The 19,539-nt window shown below is 45.7% G+C and overlaps 1 protein-coding gene across 10 annotated transcripts in view; it reads right to left on the bottom strand.

Moving 5' to 3' along the window:
- AKAP9 (A-kinase anchoring protein 9) overlaps positions 1 to 19,539 on the bottom strand; it is a 969,300-nt gene that overhangs the window by 314,621 nt on the left and 635,140 nt on the right. For 6 of the 10 annotated variants that reach the window (XM_069211620.1, XM_069211624.1, XM_069211615.1 and 3 more), the window contains one exon: positions 7,728 to 7,766. The exons of the other annotated variants lie outside the window; for them this stretch is intronic. In XM_069211620.1, the coding sequence (XP_069067721.1) occupies positions 7,728 to 7,766 (39 nt within the window). The remainder of the gene's footprint in view (positions 1 to 7,727; positions 7,767 to 19,539) is intronic. 10 annotated transcript variants of the gene reach the window in all.

Raw genomic sequence — 19,539 nt, 5'->3', positions numbered from 1 at the left:
CCTACTACACAGGATAATGCAACAATGGTATCACTGCCCCTAACTGCAGCACCCTACACAAAGCTGCGTAAGTGAGGCAATACCCTCTGGAACCCAGTGGACAAAGCGGAGCCGACTATTCCACAGTCACTTTTGAGAGAGTGTTTAAACAAATCTCTGACCAGTTCCGATGGGTTCTTGAGGACTCTCTTCACCCTATGTAAGATTGTTTAGATATAACTGATCGGAAATCACGTTCACTGGGAGCAGCTGGGGCCAGGCCCCTTGGTCTCTTAAGTGACACTGTGAATATCTTAGATAGCAAGACTCCTGTCTAACTGGTGTTGTAGCCAAAGAGACCTTTGGGTCTAGAGCAGTATCTGATATCCTGCCAGCAAGTTCCAATTCCAGTGGACAGGGAAAATATTACAATGTGCGAGGCAAACGTAATAATTCAGCAACAAATTCTGGAGTAAGGGGCTCTTCCTGTAGGCCTGTCCTGCTAGAAGGGCTGAAAGTAACATAGTTTGACCTTTAACTCCAGCGACTGACCTATTTGTGTAAGTTCTGGCTAATCTTCCCAGAGAGCACAATACTGACTCTATGGGGCAGTTGAAGAACAAGGTCACCCACTGGTTTCATACTCAGTATAACTGTAAAACTCTGCTGTTTGATTCTATTTTATTTGCTTGCAGCGTGGATTAGGTGAGGCAGGTGGCCAAGGAGTTTCAGGGAGTCTGTATTGTGGTACGTTTTGGAAACCCTCTCTTAGTAAGGGATTTACTGCAAGCCCTATCTCTGGGCCTGAAAAAGGTTTCTGAGATCAAAGTACTCCCAACAGGCTATTTTTATACACTCCACAAACCAGCCCCATTGGAGTTTTCTCACAATTTATCTCCTGTGCTTCCCTTTGCCCTCCACAATTTGGTTCTAGTACAAAATCGATATTCCGTGTTTTTAGATTGTCTTGATAATGGTTGATGGCCAGGGATTTTTTTAATCGAAGAGCTCTGTAGGGTTGTGCAGCCCTTTGACTCGATTCCTCAATCTGTGATACTGCCACCAGCATGTCTGGGTATTGTGTTAGGTACATGCAATAATATGCCTGTACTCCAAGAGTCCTAAAAATCTAGTCTCCTCTATCATGGTAGTGCCAGATTAAAACACAACCAAACAACTGAGATGGAATATTGGGGGCATTATTACAAAAATGGGGATACAAAAATTAAATTGGTTGGAGTTTATCAATTTGTTTGACATTGTTCTTCCACAGGAGACATAGGCAACTACTGTCATCTGCTGTGAAGGTCCCGCCCTCTAAGACAGGAAGAAGGGGCTGTCTTAGTGCTGGGTTTAAAACTTCTACGGACTGTATCATACTTCCTATTGTGCATAACTCAGAGATGTTTCAGGCTTTTAGGGCGTGTTGGGCGAGGAATTTTAATGTTATAATTAACTTTCTATAATGATAATTTTTACACAAAACACAATCTGAACTTTGCTTTACTCTGATGTTATAGAGGAACTCAACTGTAAATAAGCTTATCAGGGAAATTAGCTAAATTTGATAGTCATGAGGGATTTTAATACCAAATTGGGGCGTATTCCCATAACCGCTGAGGCAGTGGGGTATGGATTGAAGGGGCCGTATGCTGCATTCTCACCCGATGTGCTTTGATCCTGGGGAAATAGGTGAAATTGTCACTGATTCTGTAACCAGGGCCTTATCAACTCAGATTAGCATTGGTTCAGTACAGACCAGCCTAGTATCTTTAGTGATGACAGCTCACTGACCATTACTTTACGAGGGGCGAGGAATAAAAAGAAGACAAGAGGGGTGGACTTGGAAATATCTCCTCTGAAGATAATGGGAGGAGACTGGTTTGGTGTAGAGAGAACATGGTTGAGTTACCTGAAAATATGTGGCACCCAGTTGGTGCTGATACTAAGCTGTCTTGACTCCTAGTAGGAAATCTCCAAGGGTTTTGAGGACTATGTTCAACTGGGCTCTGTTATCAGGGATGCCCCAGATGTTAAGGGACGAAAATCGGCATCATGGTTTGACAATAATTTTAGGCTGTTAAATAAGTGCCTTTGTATTTGTGCTACGTATGTGCCCCTTGACTAGGGGATTGTTGGTGAATGCAGGAGGGAGTACAAACAGGCTTTGAGAATAAGAAAGTGGGATGTGCAATAAGACATCTGTACCAATCTGGCACTTTCTTGTAGGCCCAGAAACATGAGCCTGTTTTGGCATGTAGTCAATGACAATAAGCTGTGCATCTCTCAGAACAAACGTGTCTGCTCCCACAATGTTTCAGAGTTATGTGTGGAGCATTTAAATCTGATTTACAATTCATCATATTGTTTGACTGAGGATATTGATGACCCGACACCCAGTTTTCTGACTAACATTCTGTTCTCCCTGGAATAAGTTATTGAGGCACTCTTATTAACAGCCCTGGAAATAAATAACCTGGGTCGGTAGGGATTCCTTGAACCTTTATAACCTAATATCTTGGGGCACCAGTGGTTACCATCTTTACAAATATCATCTGCAAGACCGGTCTACCCTGCCCGTGGCATTCTGCAATTACTGTTCCTGTATTTTAAAAAAGGAATTGTGCGACTCCCAGCTGTTACCGTCCAATTTCCGTTTCAGACTCCACTGTAAAAACTGTGGGTAGAGTGGGCCTGAACAGGTTAAACACATGGATGTCTGACAATAACATAATCTCAAGGATGCAGTATGGCTTCAGGGCCTGGCCAGGTACTATGGAACAGTGTCTAAATGTACACCTTAAGATCAGTAAGTACACTGACGCTAAATGCAGTTCCATGTACCTGGCCTTCATGGATCTCTCCTGTGCTTTTGAGAGGGTCGTCAGATCTAAGCTGTTGATAATTTTAGAAGCTGAGATAGAGAGAAGCAGAGTTGCTTTCCTACAAGCTTTGCACTTTGACCTCTCAGTCTCCATCAGTCAGTCAGTCAAAATAACTTTATTCGGCAGTTGCAATAAAAGTACAAACCAAGACACATTTACTGATCTATAAATAGTAAAAATAAAACTTAATACCATTGCTGAAAACACCACATGAGCATCCAATCTAAAACCCCTTAACATACATAGATAAATATACAAGACATAATTAAAAATCACAAAGTCAGAAAAGTACAAATATTGGCTTTAAAATGATATACTATACGTGCATAAATTTTTTAAAAAGGAGTAGGCCTTTTCCTAATACTTAAGGAAGCTGTGACAAAGTCTAATACATGATGACAAATTTGAATATCAGACAATCTCTGAAAATATAGTAGGGCTTCCTTAAAATGAATGGGTCTAAGAAGACGTAGCGTAGGTAAAATAAAAGCCCCTCTAGGAGTAGCGTATAAAGGGCAAAAAAGAAAAAAGTGCAAAGTGCTCTGAGTTGATTTGGAGTCACAGGGACAAAGTGGTAAATCCTTTTTCCAGAAACATGGTTCGGGGAAAGCTACCTCCATCAGATATGGGAACTGTGGGCAATGCAGTGATTTGTTTGGATTGTCCAACGGGTATTTTTAAGATATATTAAAGGACTTGAAGCCGATTTGTTTGTGAATGGTAAGGATATCTCCAAAATTAACAATGTGGTGCCTGTTGTACAGTACGCAGATGATACTGTGTTGTCAACAAGGACATCTAATAGGCTTAAGCTTCTGTTGGAGGTCTCTGTTAATTTCATAGCCAGGCTTGATCTAGATATTAACCTTACTAAAACTTTTGTTATGGCCTGTGGTCCAAGATATATTAAGTCCGGCTGCCTAACCATCCATGGAAAACCAATATCTGGAACCTATGATTTATTTCTCCTATCTGGAAGCTCTGTTTGACTCGTGGGGTGTGTGGGTGCCATGTCTGGCCACACAAACACAGAGATTTGCAAATGCTGTGGAGTTCCTTTTCAAACTGGCTTCATTTATTGGAAAGAAACCCATTTCTCCCCTGGTAGAAGTGCATAAAAGAAAATGCTTACCAGTTCTAACTTACGGTTCTGGAATCTCGGGTTATATAAGGAAGATGTCCCTGCAATTCGAGGAAAATAGAGCATGTAGGTGTATCCTAGGCCTACCAGTCAATGGTCCTGCCTATACAATTCATGAGGAGATGGGACTCCCTTTTTGCCAGAGATTATATAAATGTGGCCTGCTACTGTTATGGTGTTCAATATGGTCAAATCCGCAGTTCACCTTCAACAGGGAGATCATGGAGCATTGTCTATCTTGTGATTTGGATATTCAAATTCAGTGGTTTTTTTTTTTTTTAATATCAAGCAGACCTGCATCAAGCCAGGTAGACCCTTGATCTTTTTAAATTCCAAGAGTCTATGCACTAAACATAGATGTTGAGTAAGAATTAACTTGTGGCGTTAAGGCAGCAGAAAAGAGAGGCTGTGGAGCTGCTCAAACCAATCAGTGCTGAATGCTCCATGATACAAACCAATACAGGTCCGGAGTCACATTTGGACTTGGTGCTCACTACCTGGAACTCGATTACATTAACCAGATTTAGGTTGGGGGTAATCCGAAGCGATTTATGCTTCCCATTGGGCCAGTAATACTCTGCGGCTTTTGTGATTTGTCCTTGTGATGACCACTCGCTACAATGCCTTCTACACTTCAATTTTTTCTGACTTTTTATCGCCCATTTGTTACAAATTAATTTTTGTTTTATTAAATGTGGGGCTAGTGAGGTGTAAATCTGCATCATTGTTTTTCCAACAGCTTTATTCACCTTTCGTCTGTTTTAGTGTGTGCTCTTTTCCCAAGCTTTCTTTATGACATAGGAAATCGCTTATGTTTGACATTTATTGAAATTCTGGATTTTTTTTATTTGTAAGAATTGTTGGTTTAGCACGTACTGTTTGATTGTTTAACATTTTTTTTTAACGCATGCGTCTTTTTATATTTATATGTGTTTTTATTATTATTATTAAATGACCGAATAAAGCTTCTTTGATTGATTGATTGATTGGCTGTGATTAATCCAATGTTTGATCCGTTTGTACTAGTTTGGCAGCTGTAATGTTTTTGGGAAGATTAAGATCGAAACTTTCTTTAGGACCAACTGATGCACAAAACAAAGCTATTGAAATAAAGGAGTCATGGCTCTTCCCATATGCATAATGTACGTGTAGAATAACTGAAGCCATCTACTCATTCAGGGAATCTATTCAAGATCTATATCTGCGCCTGACGGATAATTCTGACAGATGGCAAAAGATTGTATAAGCTTTTTCAACATGTACTGTTATTTTGCGTAGGCTTGGACATGCTGCTAGCTTAACTAACCTATCTACTTTAGTCCTAAATCTGTACCAAGAGGTTTAAAAGAGATGGAATTTTCATTTGAGCACGTCAATGGGTTGCATGATGGACAGGTAGCTTCTGTCAGATTCCCGGGGTTCTTATAAAGTTTGGTTGCCTCTGCTGTAAGTGCCTTCATGTGTGACTTTGAGGCCTTATCATAGTATAATTTGGCATTTCTCCTTTCAATGTACACTTATGAACATTTTGTAGGGTGCCTCCTTTAATTGTGCAAGGTTTACACAGATGGAACAAGGGCTTCCATAGTTTATAAAACAACATAAGCTGCCAACAGAACTAATTTGTGGCTATTCAGTCTAAAGACACTACGTAGTTATGGCGCAGGATGGAACATTTAGTAGAGATGGTGAACTGGTAATAGGGATAAATTGGTAGATGAACAAGTGAAAAGGCAGGTAAATTATGGGAGGCCCAAATGTGAATCTCGCTGCGCTACAGGCCATTTTATGCACCTGTGACCTTCCCTAACCCTCCCACCAACTACTACTATAAGCCCATTGACCAACACTTGCTTCCCCAAGGTCAGTTAGTCAAATCAGCACGTTCTAGTTCGCAGACTAAAGTAGTGTGGTGTGGTGTAAACAACCACACTTAGCTCACTTCTCAGGGAACCTTCAGGGATTCCTACTGCCAGAGACTCCTGCAGGGAACCTCTCCTTGAGCACCCTCCTTGCCAAAAGCCCCCACTCACTCTCTGGAGTAGCAGAAAACATGGGCTGCAACTATCCTCCCATCCTTTAGTCCTGAGAGTGAGTCAGATGCTTACACGCCAATACCAACTTGGTGTTAATTCACAGTTTTGTAGCGTGTGCAAGAGTTGCAAATCCTAGATTGTTGCTATGACTAAAATTACCAAATACAGCATATGGGTGGGTTTGACACACACATCTGTCACTTACACTGTCCGCAGAATTTACATCATCAAGAATTAGATTTGAATGTGAATCAACTCTTTAGTAATCCAATCAAACCCAAAATGTACCAATTGTTAAATACACCCAGGGGCTTGTAAGCATTACCTGAAGTCCGAATAAAGGAAGAATTACACAAATAAATACCTTCATAAAAGGAAAAAGTTGTTCAATGTTCCCAAGCTCTTTTGGCAGGGAGTTTTAGGATGCACTGGCGATGTTGAAAAAGGCACTGAACATACTAATGGATAAATCAAGTAAGTTTTGAGTCAACCAGAAATGAGACACTGATGTTGGGAGGAAGGGTATGTACTTTTTTGGATAAACAACAAATCTTTAACTGAAACTCTTGCTGATCACTATAATGTGTAAAAATCCAGTCTGCTTCAAGAGACAATTGTCACAGGTAGTAAATCTGCGTGAAAAAGTGTCCACTAGAAATGCAATCTGTCGAGCAGGCTGTAGATCTTTACTGGAAGGTGGGCATAAGGAACAGAAATATTACAGAAATGGACCAAAGAGGGTTACTTGCACCCTTTCAGTGTAGCGGCCATGTGCACGAACATTCGTAGGCATAGAGGTTTACTGGCAAGTTGGAAAGCTAATAAAGTTTTGGCGGCACATAAGAACTCTTGAGAAAACCACAGAAGCAAGAAGGGACAGGATCAGAAACCTTACTTTTCTAAACATTTAAGATTGGCAGGTGGTAAAATTTATATTATAGATTTCAATGATGATTAGCAAGTAATTTATACAAGGCTGATGTTGAAGAGCAAAGCTATACAATAATATCAGAAACAATCATAACAATGTCATACAATCATAGAAACTAATAATGATGCTTATTGCAAGCACGCAACTGGTTAACCTTCTACCCACCGGCTACCCTTTCATGAAGGTCGACATAAATGCCACCCTGCATTGCAAATACTTTAAACGTTCACCAGGACAAGGTCATAAAAAGGAAAGAACCACCACAAAAGCTGATGTAAGAAAGAACAACCACCAGTTGCTAACTGCAAATTTCATTGCAACACACAAGAGATTCTTCTGCGACCATCATCTTAAGTTAGGTTTGATTCACTCTAGTTTGCTACGGCAAAAGTAGTGAGTTCTGTCAATGTACAAGCACAGTCTAGTTAACAGATTGACAAATTCATGTCAAAGACACCAAAGTTAATCACAGCAACAACACAGGTATTAAAGAAATGTTCACTACGTGGTAAACTCATTATTGCTGGTGGCTAAGATGATGGTTATTTATGAATCTGCATTTCAATTCAATGCGCGTTGTAAGAATTTGGCTACCGGCAGAAGTAGAAAGTGCGCAAGTGATGTGAAAGCTGCATGTTAGTTAAGAGTTAGTGCAAAACCAGCAAGCTGAGCCCTCATCACCCTTGATTCAGAAATGCCATGTTCAGGAAATCAGTCACCCAATTAAAAATTGGCCATGCAATATACAAACACACCTGCTTTGGGCGCTGCATCGACTGCAGCATCTACTACGCCTAGGAGAACAGAAAAAAAAAGCAGAGTAACTCACATGCCTTCACAGTTCTCTTGCGAAGTGATAATGTAAAAGACTAAGTAAAGCAAAAGAGAGAATATGGAGCATAGTTCGTGTTACATCATTAAAGCGTGGTGATGACAGAGCGACCAGCACACCAATGTGCTGAGAAAACAAGGCATTTTCTATAGCGTTGATGCAAAACAAACCGTATTTAAGTAGTGTGAGTTTGGTACAAGAATATGGGGCACAGGCATCCTTCCATGACAACCTAGAACGTGAAGACTCTTACTTGAAAGTGAGGTTAAATATACATATTAGGAGTCCTGTGAAACTGCAAACACATAATAGCACCTGTGATTAGTGAACATCAATGAAGGTGAACAGCATGGTTCCAAAGCATCCTTTCGGATTCACAGGGCATATACATTTCAACAGCCATACAATTAACAATTTACAGTTTGTAAGTAGGGCGTATTTGCTGTCACAATGAACTTGCAATCCAAAAACGAGAAAAGCATCGGTGCTCATTGAGAAGGCAGCGTGGCATGAAGGACAGGAGTTCCCGTGACTTAGCCGGCAGTCCTATTTTTTATTTGTTGCATGTAGTGATGAGAAACTGTCAAGGTTCACTTACCATCATCAGACACAGTACATATTTAGTGGGCAAAAATACACAGAAAATATGTATGCCAAGTTCTGTGAACTGTACATTTGTATTATGGAAGCAAGCTAAGAAAAATAACGTTTTACAAGTCATAGACAAAAACGGAAAATCTTAGAAATGAAAGAGTTATGTATTTTTTTGTTTGTGTACACCATGGTCGGCGCTTAAAAACATGCTTCAGTGAGACAAAAACAACATGTACCACATGGGAAGCTGCAGCATCAGTTTTCCTTGCACAAAGAACAGGTAGAGCACGGGCACCAGCAGTGCACACACGCACAACACATGCGGGCACACACACGGATTGGAGCGTAAAGAGCTACACTGAAAGCTTCTCGCGCACAAATAGCTCCCCTAAAAAACAGAACACGTACAGCATGGCAACAGCAATGCAATCTTTTCTCACTCACACACATAACGCAAGTGAGGAAGCCGGTTGAAGTGCAAGCGTCCCTCACTCACAGAAAATCGGAGAGCAAAGACCTATCCACAATGGAAGGGCCCCTCGCAAACAGGAGAACTACATTATTGCACACATGCACACAAACACACAGCAAAAATGGGACAGTGGTCCCAACACTGGTGGACCTGCCCAATATACTCATGACGTCCAACACTCATGACCCAGAAGCCACCCCCCAAAACAAGTTAATGCTATGGCTCCTACACCCCATGTCTACTACCAGCTCCACCACACTATTATGAGTGTTCTGCTTGTTAAAGGATATTGCCTTCTAGATGCAGACGGTAAGTAGCACAACGTCCACTAAAGAGACCCGACTGCCCATAGATGGTGACCCAACAGAAAGACAATAACTGCTTGCAGATAGTACGCTTCAGTACTCGTTTGCAGAAGGACCCAACATCTGTGGCTGACTGATGCCCCTTCAAGACCGGCAGGAATTAGTCTGTTGTAAGTGACTCTTACTCAGTCCCAACGACCAATCAGAGGTAGCAAACGAAGCAGGAACAGAGAGAGCGCTTCCCATCCACAGGGGGCAGTACTGCCGACAGGGAACTCACTATTGAGAACAAGAATAAATGACTACATAGTACCAATAAAAAGGCCAAACCCCATAGTGCCACTGACGGAGCACGGATTCACTTCTTAAAATCTGGAACACTCAAATGGTCCCCAAGAAGCTACGAAGACAAGAAGCCACACAAGACAAGCCAGCAGGATGACCGTGCATTGCCCACACTGACGCCTACTGAGCCGTGATACACAATGGCATCACTCGTTTGAGTCTGGCCATTCGATGCAGACAGTCACTTGAATGCGCAGGCCCCGGCTCCCCTCTTCTTGAAACAACAATGCTACCATACCCTTTCACAATCCCCCTTTTCGGGATATACTTACAATGAGAAATATACTTCCTCGTCGTAATAAAGCCTAACGTCATGCAAGCGTAGTACAATTCCACACCTGTTGTGATGCCATTTGTTGAATAAACTCCGTTTAATCCCCTGGTTCGGAGATTGAATTCAAAGTGTTTCCAAATAGAGGGTAAGGCAATGTAGCGGGTAGGCCCCGATCTCAGCAAGAACTTGCCTTCATGTTGCAGACCGTTCTAAACAGGGTCAGGATAATTTAGATTTTGAAAATAAATGCGCCCCACTAGGGTGGCGGTAAAGTCAGCCTAACGCCGAGAAGATGCTGTTCAACAGCTGATCAGGGGGTGCATTTCGCATGATCTACGGGCATGGAATGTGAATATTCATGTCGTGTGCTCGTCTTTACTTGGTACGTCGTCATACCAAAGCTTGCACCGGCAATGTGTTATACATACACGCGCCTAATTAAATCCGTCAGTCTTTGCACTTGGCGGGCTGGCTTCGCTGATTTAACACGCTTCCAGTTTTTCCTGCCGTCATTCACGTGTCCTCGCTGCAACAAAGGGTATTTATCCTGTGGTACACGCATTTTCAATTAAATTAACGCGACCGCTATACCGGTAATGCCCGTTTGCATTCTACAGAACTCCACGGCTGGGACTTCGTCCCGAAGCACAGGCGGTGAAGCACCGTGGAATGTTTTTAATATGAAAAAGCAAGCTGCTTCAAGCCGAGCACCAGCCAGCGGAGGGCTGCGACAGGAGCTTTGGCTGTCTACTGAAGGACATACACGGGCTGCGCCCCTGGAAGCAGAACATCGTGGGAGAGACGAGGGAGGTAAACAATGAATTAGTGTATTTATTAAGTACACAATTATGCCTGGCTCTTCTGTGCCTTTGTTTGATGTGTGCGTCCTGTCAGCGGCTGGGAGTCAGTGAAAAGATCTCCGGAGGGATGCTGGGTGTCCACGTAAGTTGCTGCAGTTTTGCGGCGTCCACGAAGAACCATTAGTTTTTCCTCATTCCATTTTGTGCTGGGTGCTGTAGGAGATAGCAGGAGTGCTAGATATGTATATTGTGAATTTGCCTCAGGGGCCTGGAGGACTAAGCAGGGCTGGAATGAAAACCAAAGCCAGCACTGGCATTGCCAACGGGTCTCGCCTTTGCCAATAGGTTCAAATCCCACTAAAAAAGGCAAGGTGCATAACTGTGGAGAAGTGTGGCTCAATGGTTAGAGCGGCAGACCCTGAAGCAGAGATCTGGCTCAAGACCAGGGTTCAAGTCCTGCTTCGGCAGGTCTTGGGCTCAATTCCCCTTGACCAGATAATTCTCGCCTCGGTGCCTAATCTAATTCATGGGTCCCACTCTGCAACTCTGGGCAATAGCTTGCTTAATCTCCACAACGGCCCCAACAGCACTTGGATGCCTGGCTTCACCCTGGGGGTGCTCAGGAGTGGGTGCCTCACAGGGAAAAGCCAGGAGGGGTTCCATAGCGGTATGAGTACAGCGCCTTGAGACCCTAATGGGTGAGTAGTGCGCTATACAAGTGCTAATTTACATTTACATTTTAACTGATAGGTCAGCAATCTGCTTATGAGATACCAAGCTACCAACAAGTTTTTATTTTGATAATGAAAACGAACAACATTACTTAGCAAATGTGCACATACAAGCTTTTACCATTATCCAACATGCTAGAACTTATTTCAAAGGAACTGTTAGGATGAGAGACGAATATGGCACCGTCCAAGTACATACTATCGATGTGCATGCGGGCTATAAACATTTTTACGGCAGTCATTACATTAAAGCAACACTAACGTTTTATTCGATGTCGGAAGTACTTGTACGTTTTACTGAAGAGCCCATTTGCCCTGAAGATTTCAACAGAGATTAAACATTTTTCTGTTTTCTGACCCAAAGCCCTTTGTATTCAAAGCAGCAATAGACAGTGCTTCATTTGTGCTTGTTGTTTCCGGTGCTGAGCACCGGCACTTATTTTTGAGGGCCCGGGCTTAATCTTCTGCCTCAAGCATTTACTGCGAGCAAAAGACATATTGGAAAGACGGAGGAAGAGAACAACGAAAAAGCGTCAGAAAGGGAGAAAGTAGAAAGCTGCTAGAGTGAACTGAAGGGGCAGGGAGTGGCTTTATATGGATTGAAGAGGCCCGAGTTGGCTTTAGAATGACGCCGCCTCAGTATTCCGTGTTCGTACATTTAATTGCAGCAGCCGCGTGTTTAAGAGCTTTGGGCACCTGCACCTTTTTATTTACAAATTAAGCACTGGAAATAGAGATTCTGTGGAACTAAGACGGTGGCTCCTGCTTGGCGTCTGTGTCAGGCCAGCAACTAGCCCTAGAATCTTCTAGCACGATAATACTCCCTCACCGGAAGTGTCGTCCATGGCTGCTAGACTGCAGTGTGCAGTATGTGACATCACTAGCAACCTAGAACTAAGAGCCAGACAGGGCAGCTCGCCTGGAGCGACGATGCCGGGTATCTCTGCATGGGAAGCGGAGCAATACCAGCTGAGGTGCGCTCTCATGGCACTAGCACCCCTAGCTCTGGCTGCAGTGACAGCAACAGCTCAACCCCGTCTCTAAACTTTCTATGCCTGCAGCTGAAGCAGCGCAGAGCCCTATCATTTCTGCCTCTCTCCTTAACCCTTCAGTATCTTTGAAGGAACGCCTGCTACCGCAACCCCCTACCACAAGACCACTTCCCCTTGGAGAAGTGAAGACGGCGCCCCTCCCAGCCTCGACAAAATGTACGACGGCTCCAAGATTCTCTTTAACAGGCACCAATCACTTCAAATCACAGGTACTAGGAACAGCCACAAGTAACGGGGGCAACAAGAAACAGAGTGGGGGTGCGGGAAGGATGGCAGCAACAATAGGGGAAGGAGGGCGCGTTTATTGCTTGCTTTAGCATGCTGCCTCTTGCGGCTGTTTAGCTTATTACCTTGCGAGTGGCATTTCTTCGTACTCAAGTTCATCATGGCACTACACATGCCCTCATGCTCTTTTTGTTTTGCAACCTACGTTGAGAGCAGCCACGAATTTAGGATCGCCCGCTCCTGGTTCTTCTGGTATGTGGTGGAATTATTCCACAGAATGGTTACCTGCACCGAGGCACCATCTTACACGTTTTTTTGATAGCTACTTACAAAAGACCTGCCACAGGGCAAATCAAGTTAGTCGCGTGTTTATACTGGATACATCCCTGCCAGGAATGCTGACGAAGATGTACCAACGAACAGTAATACTAGGTGACACAATTTCAAGCCTGAAATCTGAAAGCTCTTGTAACAATGCAGTCCATGGATTTGACATTTGGGTAACAGAAGATAGTTCACTGCATCAGCAAGATTGTTCCGTTTTATCAGACTGAGGCACAAAAGTTAATTCCCAATCCAAGATTTCTCACTGGTACTAGCAGTTTAGATAACACAGGGATCCTTACGCAGCCTACACTACAACAAGCCATATGAATATAAATCTGCTCTACTGCAAGAAGACTGAAATAACACCCGAGACATAGGCCTGGCGAAGTGCAGCATCAATGCACTCCTACAAAGCTGCCCTCAGAACCTCATGCATGATACCAAGCATCCTACATTTGCCGCTCTGTATCCATAAACACTTCCTATCAAGTATGTGGGCCCCAGCTGGTTAAAAAAAATGGTCAGCTTTGATTACTACAATGTTACACAAGTAACAAGTTAGCAAGGAGATTAACTCATCACATCTGGCAGATAAGTATTCTGTCCATATTTCTGGGTTCACTCCAAATATAATCATCTCTGTTGCCCAGCTGTCATTGTATTCAGATTAAGGAACCCCCCATCCACTTTTTTGAGGCATAAGACAAATAAGGGTCAGACAGTTGTCGTTTTGTTCTTTCTCTGGCTCCTTCCCACAGGTAATTTCTTCCTTACTACTGACCGACCTACAACTAAAATGGTTTAGGCCTTTTGGTGTTTTGCTTCTTTCCAAGCCTCTACAGATTAACACTACCATCCTTTAGCTGTGAACCGTCTAAAGCAGTGCTTGCAGAAACATGTTAAATAACGAAAGGGTAGAACTTCTACCCTTTCGTTAGCAGTGTTACCACTTATTGTTTCTCTGACAAAAACACGCTAGCCATCTTTGTGTCAACCACAATGTTACACAGATGATGTACGCAAATTCTAGGAGTTATTTTCAACAGCAAGAGGTCTGGTATAAAAATTAGGCAGAAACCAGGGACGATCCACCTCACAGAAGAGGCATTTCTGATGGATACAACTACCTGTGGATTCCTCACCTAATGAATACTCCCATGGCGCCAGCATTCGACGGAAATCTTCTTACTTGTCTCTGCACGTCGACGAGGACGTCACTCTAGCCCACGCGACGCCGTCTGACGTCATACAGGCAATAAGAGGTCCTCGACGACGTGCGGACGTCAGTTCCCTTTTTTCCGTGCATTCGAAACGGTTATCTTCGAGGGAGCAACTGTTACTTTTGCGGTTACAGTGTATATCTTGCTGCGTAGTCTTTCGCTGTGGTAATAATGTCGCAGAGAAAGTCTGGATTTAAGCCTTGTCGTGAGTGTGGAGGCAAGATGTCGGTGACGGATCCTCATTCCGATTGCCTTTGGTGTTTGAGCTCCGACCACGACGTCTCGACTTGTGATTCATGCCAGCACATGAATCCAAAGGCCCTCAAGGAACGTGAGGCGAAGCTGTTTATGGCAAAATCAAAGGAGAAACATCACAAGAAGTCTTCTTCCCCAAGACATCGGCGTCATCGAGACTCCCGGCGCCGTAGAGAATCTCGGCGTCATTCAAAGGAGACTCGTTCCAGGTCTTCGGATCGGCGCCGAAGGACATGGGAGATCAGTCCCACGGTTACGCCGCATCCTTCGACGCCGTTGCCCTCTCCGGCGTCTCCAACTTCACCTGGACAGGCGTCGGTGATTGAGGTATTGGAGCCTCAAGTGTTTTCTCCGGCGCAGACGCCGAGGCCGGCGTCGGGGTCGCCTCCGAGACAGGCACCTCAGTATCCGGCTTTTCCCACCCCTGGAGCCGATAGTTCCGCATTCTTGAATGCGATGTATGCCATCTTCCAACAGATGGCTCCAGGGGGTGCTCCGGCTGGGCCTTTGGCCTTTTCTTTGGGTGATCCTGCGCCTCTTCGACCGGCACCCTTTATGCCCTTTCTCCCGTTTGGGAACGTGGGCTCGGCGCCAGTGTCGGCGCCGGTGGCCGCTCCGGTGGCTCCAGAAGGATTGGCCCCGGGGATTTCCATCCCGTCGACGTCGGGATTTCGGCCTGTGACTCCGGTGGGTCCATCTGCTTCAGCTGCTCTTTCGTCGGCGCCGAAGTTACCTGTGGTGCCGGACGCGGCGTCGGTGGCTTCTGAAGATCGGCGCCGATCTTCGACTTCAGCGGAGGCATTGTCGACTCCGCGTATTGAGCAACGACTTCATTCAAGGAGACGTGCTCTCCGTGTATTAGAAGAGCAGGAGTACCAACGAGCCCTAGAGGAAGGAGAGCTAGAGGACTCGGGTGATGGGCTGCGTGGACTGGAGTCGGCCAGTGGGCTGGACACTTCCCCTGAGTGGGACCTTTCGTCCCCGGGGGAATATACTGAGGAGGCTGCTTCCTTTCATGCAGTGGTACGGAAGGCAGCTAGTTTTTTGGACCTGCCTTTGCCGGTGGTGGAGGCAAAACAAAACCTTTTAACAGAGGTGCTACATCCGGCCTCAGCCGCGGCGGAGCCTCTGTTGCCATTTAATGACGCTCTGCTGGATCCGGTGTTAGAGGTGTGGAAGAGGCCGGCATCTTCCCCAGCAGTTCACAGAGCCGTGGCCAGGAGGTATCGGGCGGCTCCAACTGACCCTGGTTTCCTATCTAGGCACCCTACGCCGGAGAGCTTGGTGGTGCAGGCCTCCTGTTCGTCCAAGTCAGCGCCTGGTTCTTTTCCGACGGTGCCTGGGGACAGAGATTCAAAGAAGCTAGAGGCGCAGTCGAAGAAGATTTTTTCGTCCTGCAGTCTGGCGTTAAAAGCCACCAATGCAACCTGTATCCTGGGGAGGTATATTCATGCTCTGATGGATGACATTTCCTCTTCGTTTACAGAGCTTCCCCAGGGTCTTTTGGATCTTGTCTCAAATGCCCAGGCTGCTGCGACCCAAATTATCCAGACGGGACTGGATACCACCGACTCGGTAGCCAGGGCAATGGGCACAACTGTGGTGGCAAGGAGACAGGCCTGGCTCCGTAATTCGGGCTTTTCTGCAGATGTACAGTCCACATTGTTGGATCTTCCGTTTGATGGGGACAAACTGTTTGGAGCTAAGGCTGATTCGGCCTTGGAACGTTTTAAGGAAAGCAGGGCCACGGCTAAGTCGTTAGGGCTCCAAGCTCCTTCTTCCACGGCCTCTTCCAGATTCTTCAGGAGGTTTCGTGGATTTGGGCGTGGCTCTTCCTCCTCTTCCTTTCGGGGGAGATATCAGCAACCTGCTTCTTCCCATCCCTATAGATCTTTCAGGGGGAGAGGTAGGGTCCGCACCAGAGGAGCCTCTCAGCAGCACTCTGCCTCTTCCTCATCCTCTGGCGGGGTGCAGCAGGGGAAGCAGCCTTAGGCTTCCACCATTTCCCACTCACTCCTCTCCTGTAGGGGGAAGATTACAGCATTTTCTCACCAAATGGAAGACTGTTACATCGGACACTTGGGTTCTCAGTGTTGTGGAAAAAGGCTACACCCTTCCCTTTCGGGAGTTCCCGCCCCTCATCCCGCCCCGCCCTTCTTATTGTTCAGAAGAACACCTCCTGTTGCTAGAACAGGAGGTGCAAGTCCTCCTTTCAAAGGGCGCGGTGGAGTTGGTCCCGGAGCAGGAAAGGGGTCGAGGATGTTACTCAAGGTATTTCCTGATTCCCAAGAAGGATGGTCGTTTGAGACCAATTCTGGACCTGAGGATCTTGAATTGGTTCCTCAAGCAGGAAAAGTTCAAGATGCTGACCCTAGCACAGGTGCTTTTGGCGTTGAACATGGAAGACTGGATGGTGTCTGTCGACTTGCAGGATGCTTACTTTCACATCCCGATACTCAAGTCACACAGGAAGTATCTCCGGTTTGTGGTGGGATCGCAACACTATCAGTTTGCGGTCCTTCCGTTTGGTCTTACTTCAGCACCTCGAGTCTTCACGAAGGTGATGTCGGTGGTTGCGGCAGAACTCAGAAGGAAGGGGATAGCAGTATTCCCTTACTTGGACGACTGGTTGATCAAAGCCAAGTCCCCGGAGCTTGTGTCGCATCATCTGCAGTCAACAACCCAGTTGTTGTTCGACCTGGGTTTTTCGGTGAACGAGCCCAAATCTCACCTAGAGCCCTCTCAGCGCCTCCTGTTCATAGGGGCAGTACTGGATACAACATTGGGTCGGGCCTTTCCTCCGCCTCAGCGGATTCAAGATATTCAGGATTTGGTTCCAATGTTTCAAAATGGAGCGGTAGTTCCAGTCCTCAAGGTCCTTCGTCTGCTCGGTCTTTTTGCCTCCTGCATTCTGTTGGTCACGCATGCTGGCTGGCACATGAGGGCTCTTCAGTGGTGCCTCCGAAGGCAGTGGTCTCAACACAAAGGGGATCTAGAGGGTACTGTCAAGATCTCCAGAGATGCTGCTGTGGATTTGAAGTGGTGGATTGCAAGCAACAATCTTTCACAAGGAAAGCCGTTCCAGCAGTCGCCACCAGTGGCCACAGTCATAACGGATGCTTCCACTCTAGGGTGGGGAGCTCATCTGGGGGATCTGGAGATCAAAGGTCTTTGGTCTCCAGAGGAACAGATGTTTCACATCAATCTGTTAGAGTTACGGGCTGTACGTCTGGCTCTCAAGGCCTTCCTCCCTTCCCTTCGTGGTCAGTCGGTACAGGTCCTAACGGACAATACTACCACGATGTGGTACATAAACAAGCAGGGAGGAGTGGGGTCGTACCTTCTCTGCAGAGAAGCTCTTCGACTATGGTCCTGGGCAAAGGACCATCAGATTTGCTTGATAGCAAACCATCTGGCCGGAGTTTTGAACGTGCGTGCGGACAGTCTCAGTCGCCACTTCTCGGCAGACCACGAGTGGCGTCTCCATCCAGATCAAGTCCGTTTAATCTTCCAGAGGTGGGGGTTTCCTCGGGTAGATCTGTTCGCCACTCGAGAGAACGCGCATTGTCCGTTGTTCTGCATGCTTCAGTATCCGATGCAGGGAGCGTTGGGGGACGCGTTTCAAATAACCTGGTGCGGCCAGTTGCTTTACGCGTTTCCTCCCATACCCTTGATTCCTCGAGTATTGAGGAAGATTCGCCAGGACCGGGCTCTAGTCATCCTAATAGCTCCGGATTGGCCAAGGAGGGTATGGTATTCCGACCTTCTCCAACTCTCAATGTGCCCGCCGCTCCATCTCCCTTTCAGGGCAGACCTCCTCTCGCAGTCGCAGGGGCAGGTTCTACACCCCAACCTCCAGAGTCTGCACCTACATGCCTAGAGATTGAACGGGGCAACCTGAGTTCCTTCTCTCTCCCGCCTGAGGTAGTGGATGTTATATTAGCGGCCAGGCGACACTCCACTAAATCTATCTACGCTAATAGATGGTCTAAATTTGTTGCGTGGTGTGGAGAGAGGAAGATTGATCCTTTGCATGCTCATCTATCGGACGTTTTGTCTTTTGCTCTGTCTCTAGCGCAGAAAGGTTGTGCAGTGGCTACCATTAAGGGTTATTTATCGGCCTTGTCAGCCTTCATATGTCTTCCAGACCAACCATCTTTATTTAAATCCCCTATTGTTATCAGATTCTTGAAAGGTCTTCTAAATAAATATCCTCCAAAGCCATTCGTTATGCCGCAATGGGATTTGTCCTTGGTCCTGACTTTCCTTATGGGGTCCCCTTTTGAACCTATGCATTCTTGCCCCTTAAGGTATTTGGTTTTAAAAACAGTCTTCCTGATAGCTATAACATCAGCAAGGAGAGTGAGTGAGTTGCAGGCCTTATCAGTAAAGCCCCCTGATTCAACTTTTTATGGGGATAAGGTGGTGTTGAGGACCAAGGCTGCTTTCCTCCCGAAGGTTGTTTCACTCTTCCATTTGGCTCAGGCAATTACTTTGTCCACGTTCTATCCTCCGCCTCATCCTTCCAAAGAGGAAGAAAGACTGCACCGTCTGGACCCAAAGAGAGCGTTGAGCTTCTTTATTGATAGAACAAAGGATTTCAGGCTGGAGGATCAGCTGTTTATTGGATACGTGGGCAAGAGGAGAGGAAAGGCAGTCCACAAGAGAACACTATCCAGGTGGGTTGTTCTTTGCATTAAAATATGTTACTCTTTGGCAAAGAAGGATCCTCCTGAGGGCATTAGAGCTCATTCCACCAGAGCTAAGTCGGCCACTTCGGCCTTGGCCAGAGGTGTTCCTGTGGTCGACATCTGCAAGGCCGCAACTTGGTCGTCCCTTCACACTTTTGCAAAACATTACTGTTTGGATTCTGAGGTTAGAAGGGACGGCCATTTTGCACGGTCAGTGCTGCAGGATTTCTTGGTTTGACCATTTAGGCACCCACCGCCGGGCGTGGTACTGCTTTGGGACTCTATTCATTAGGTGAGGAATCCACAGGTAGTTGTATCCATCAGAAGAACGAGTTACTTACCTTCGGTAACGACTTTTCTGGTGGATACATTAGTTACCTGTGGATTCCTCACGGTCCCACCCGCCTCCCCGTTGCCTTTCTGGTTTTACCAAGTAATCCTTGA

Source organism: Pleurodeles waltl, chromosome 10 (assembly GCF_031143425.1).
Source record: "Pleurodeles waltl isolate 20211129_DDA chromosome 10, aPleWal1.hap1.20221129, whole genome shotgun sequence".
NCBI classification, from domain to species: Eukaryota; Metazoa; Chordata; class Amphibia; order Caudata; family Salamandridae; genus Pleurodeles; species Pleurodeles waltl.
Note: the sequence above shows the minus strand (reverse complement) of the source record. Positions and strands in the feature narration are given on the sequence as shown.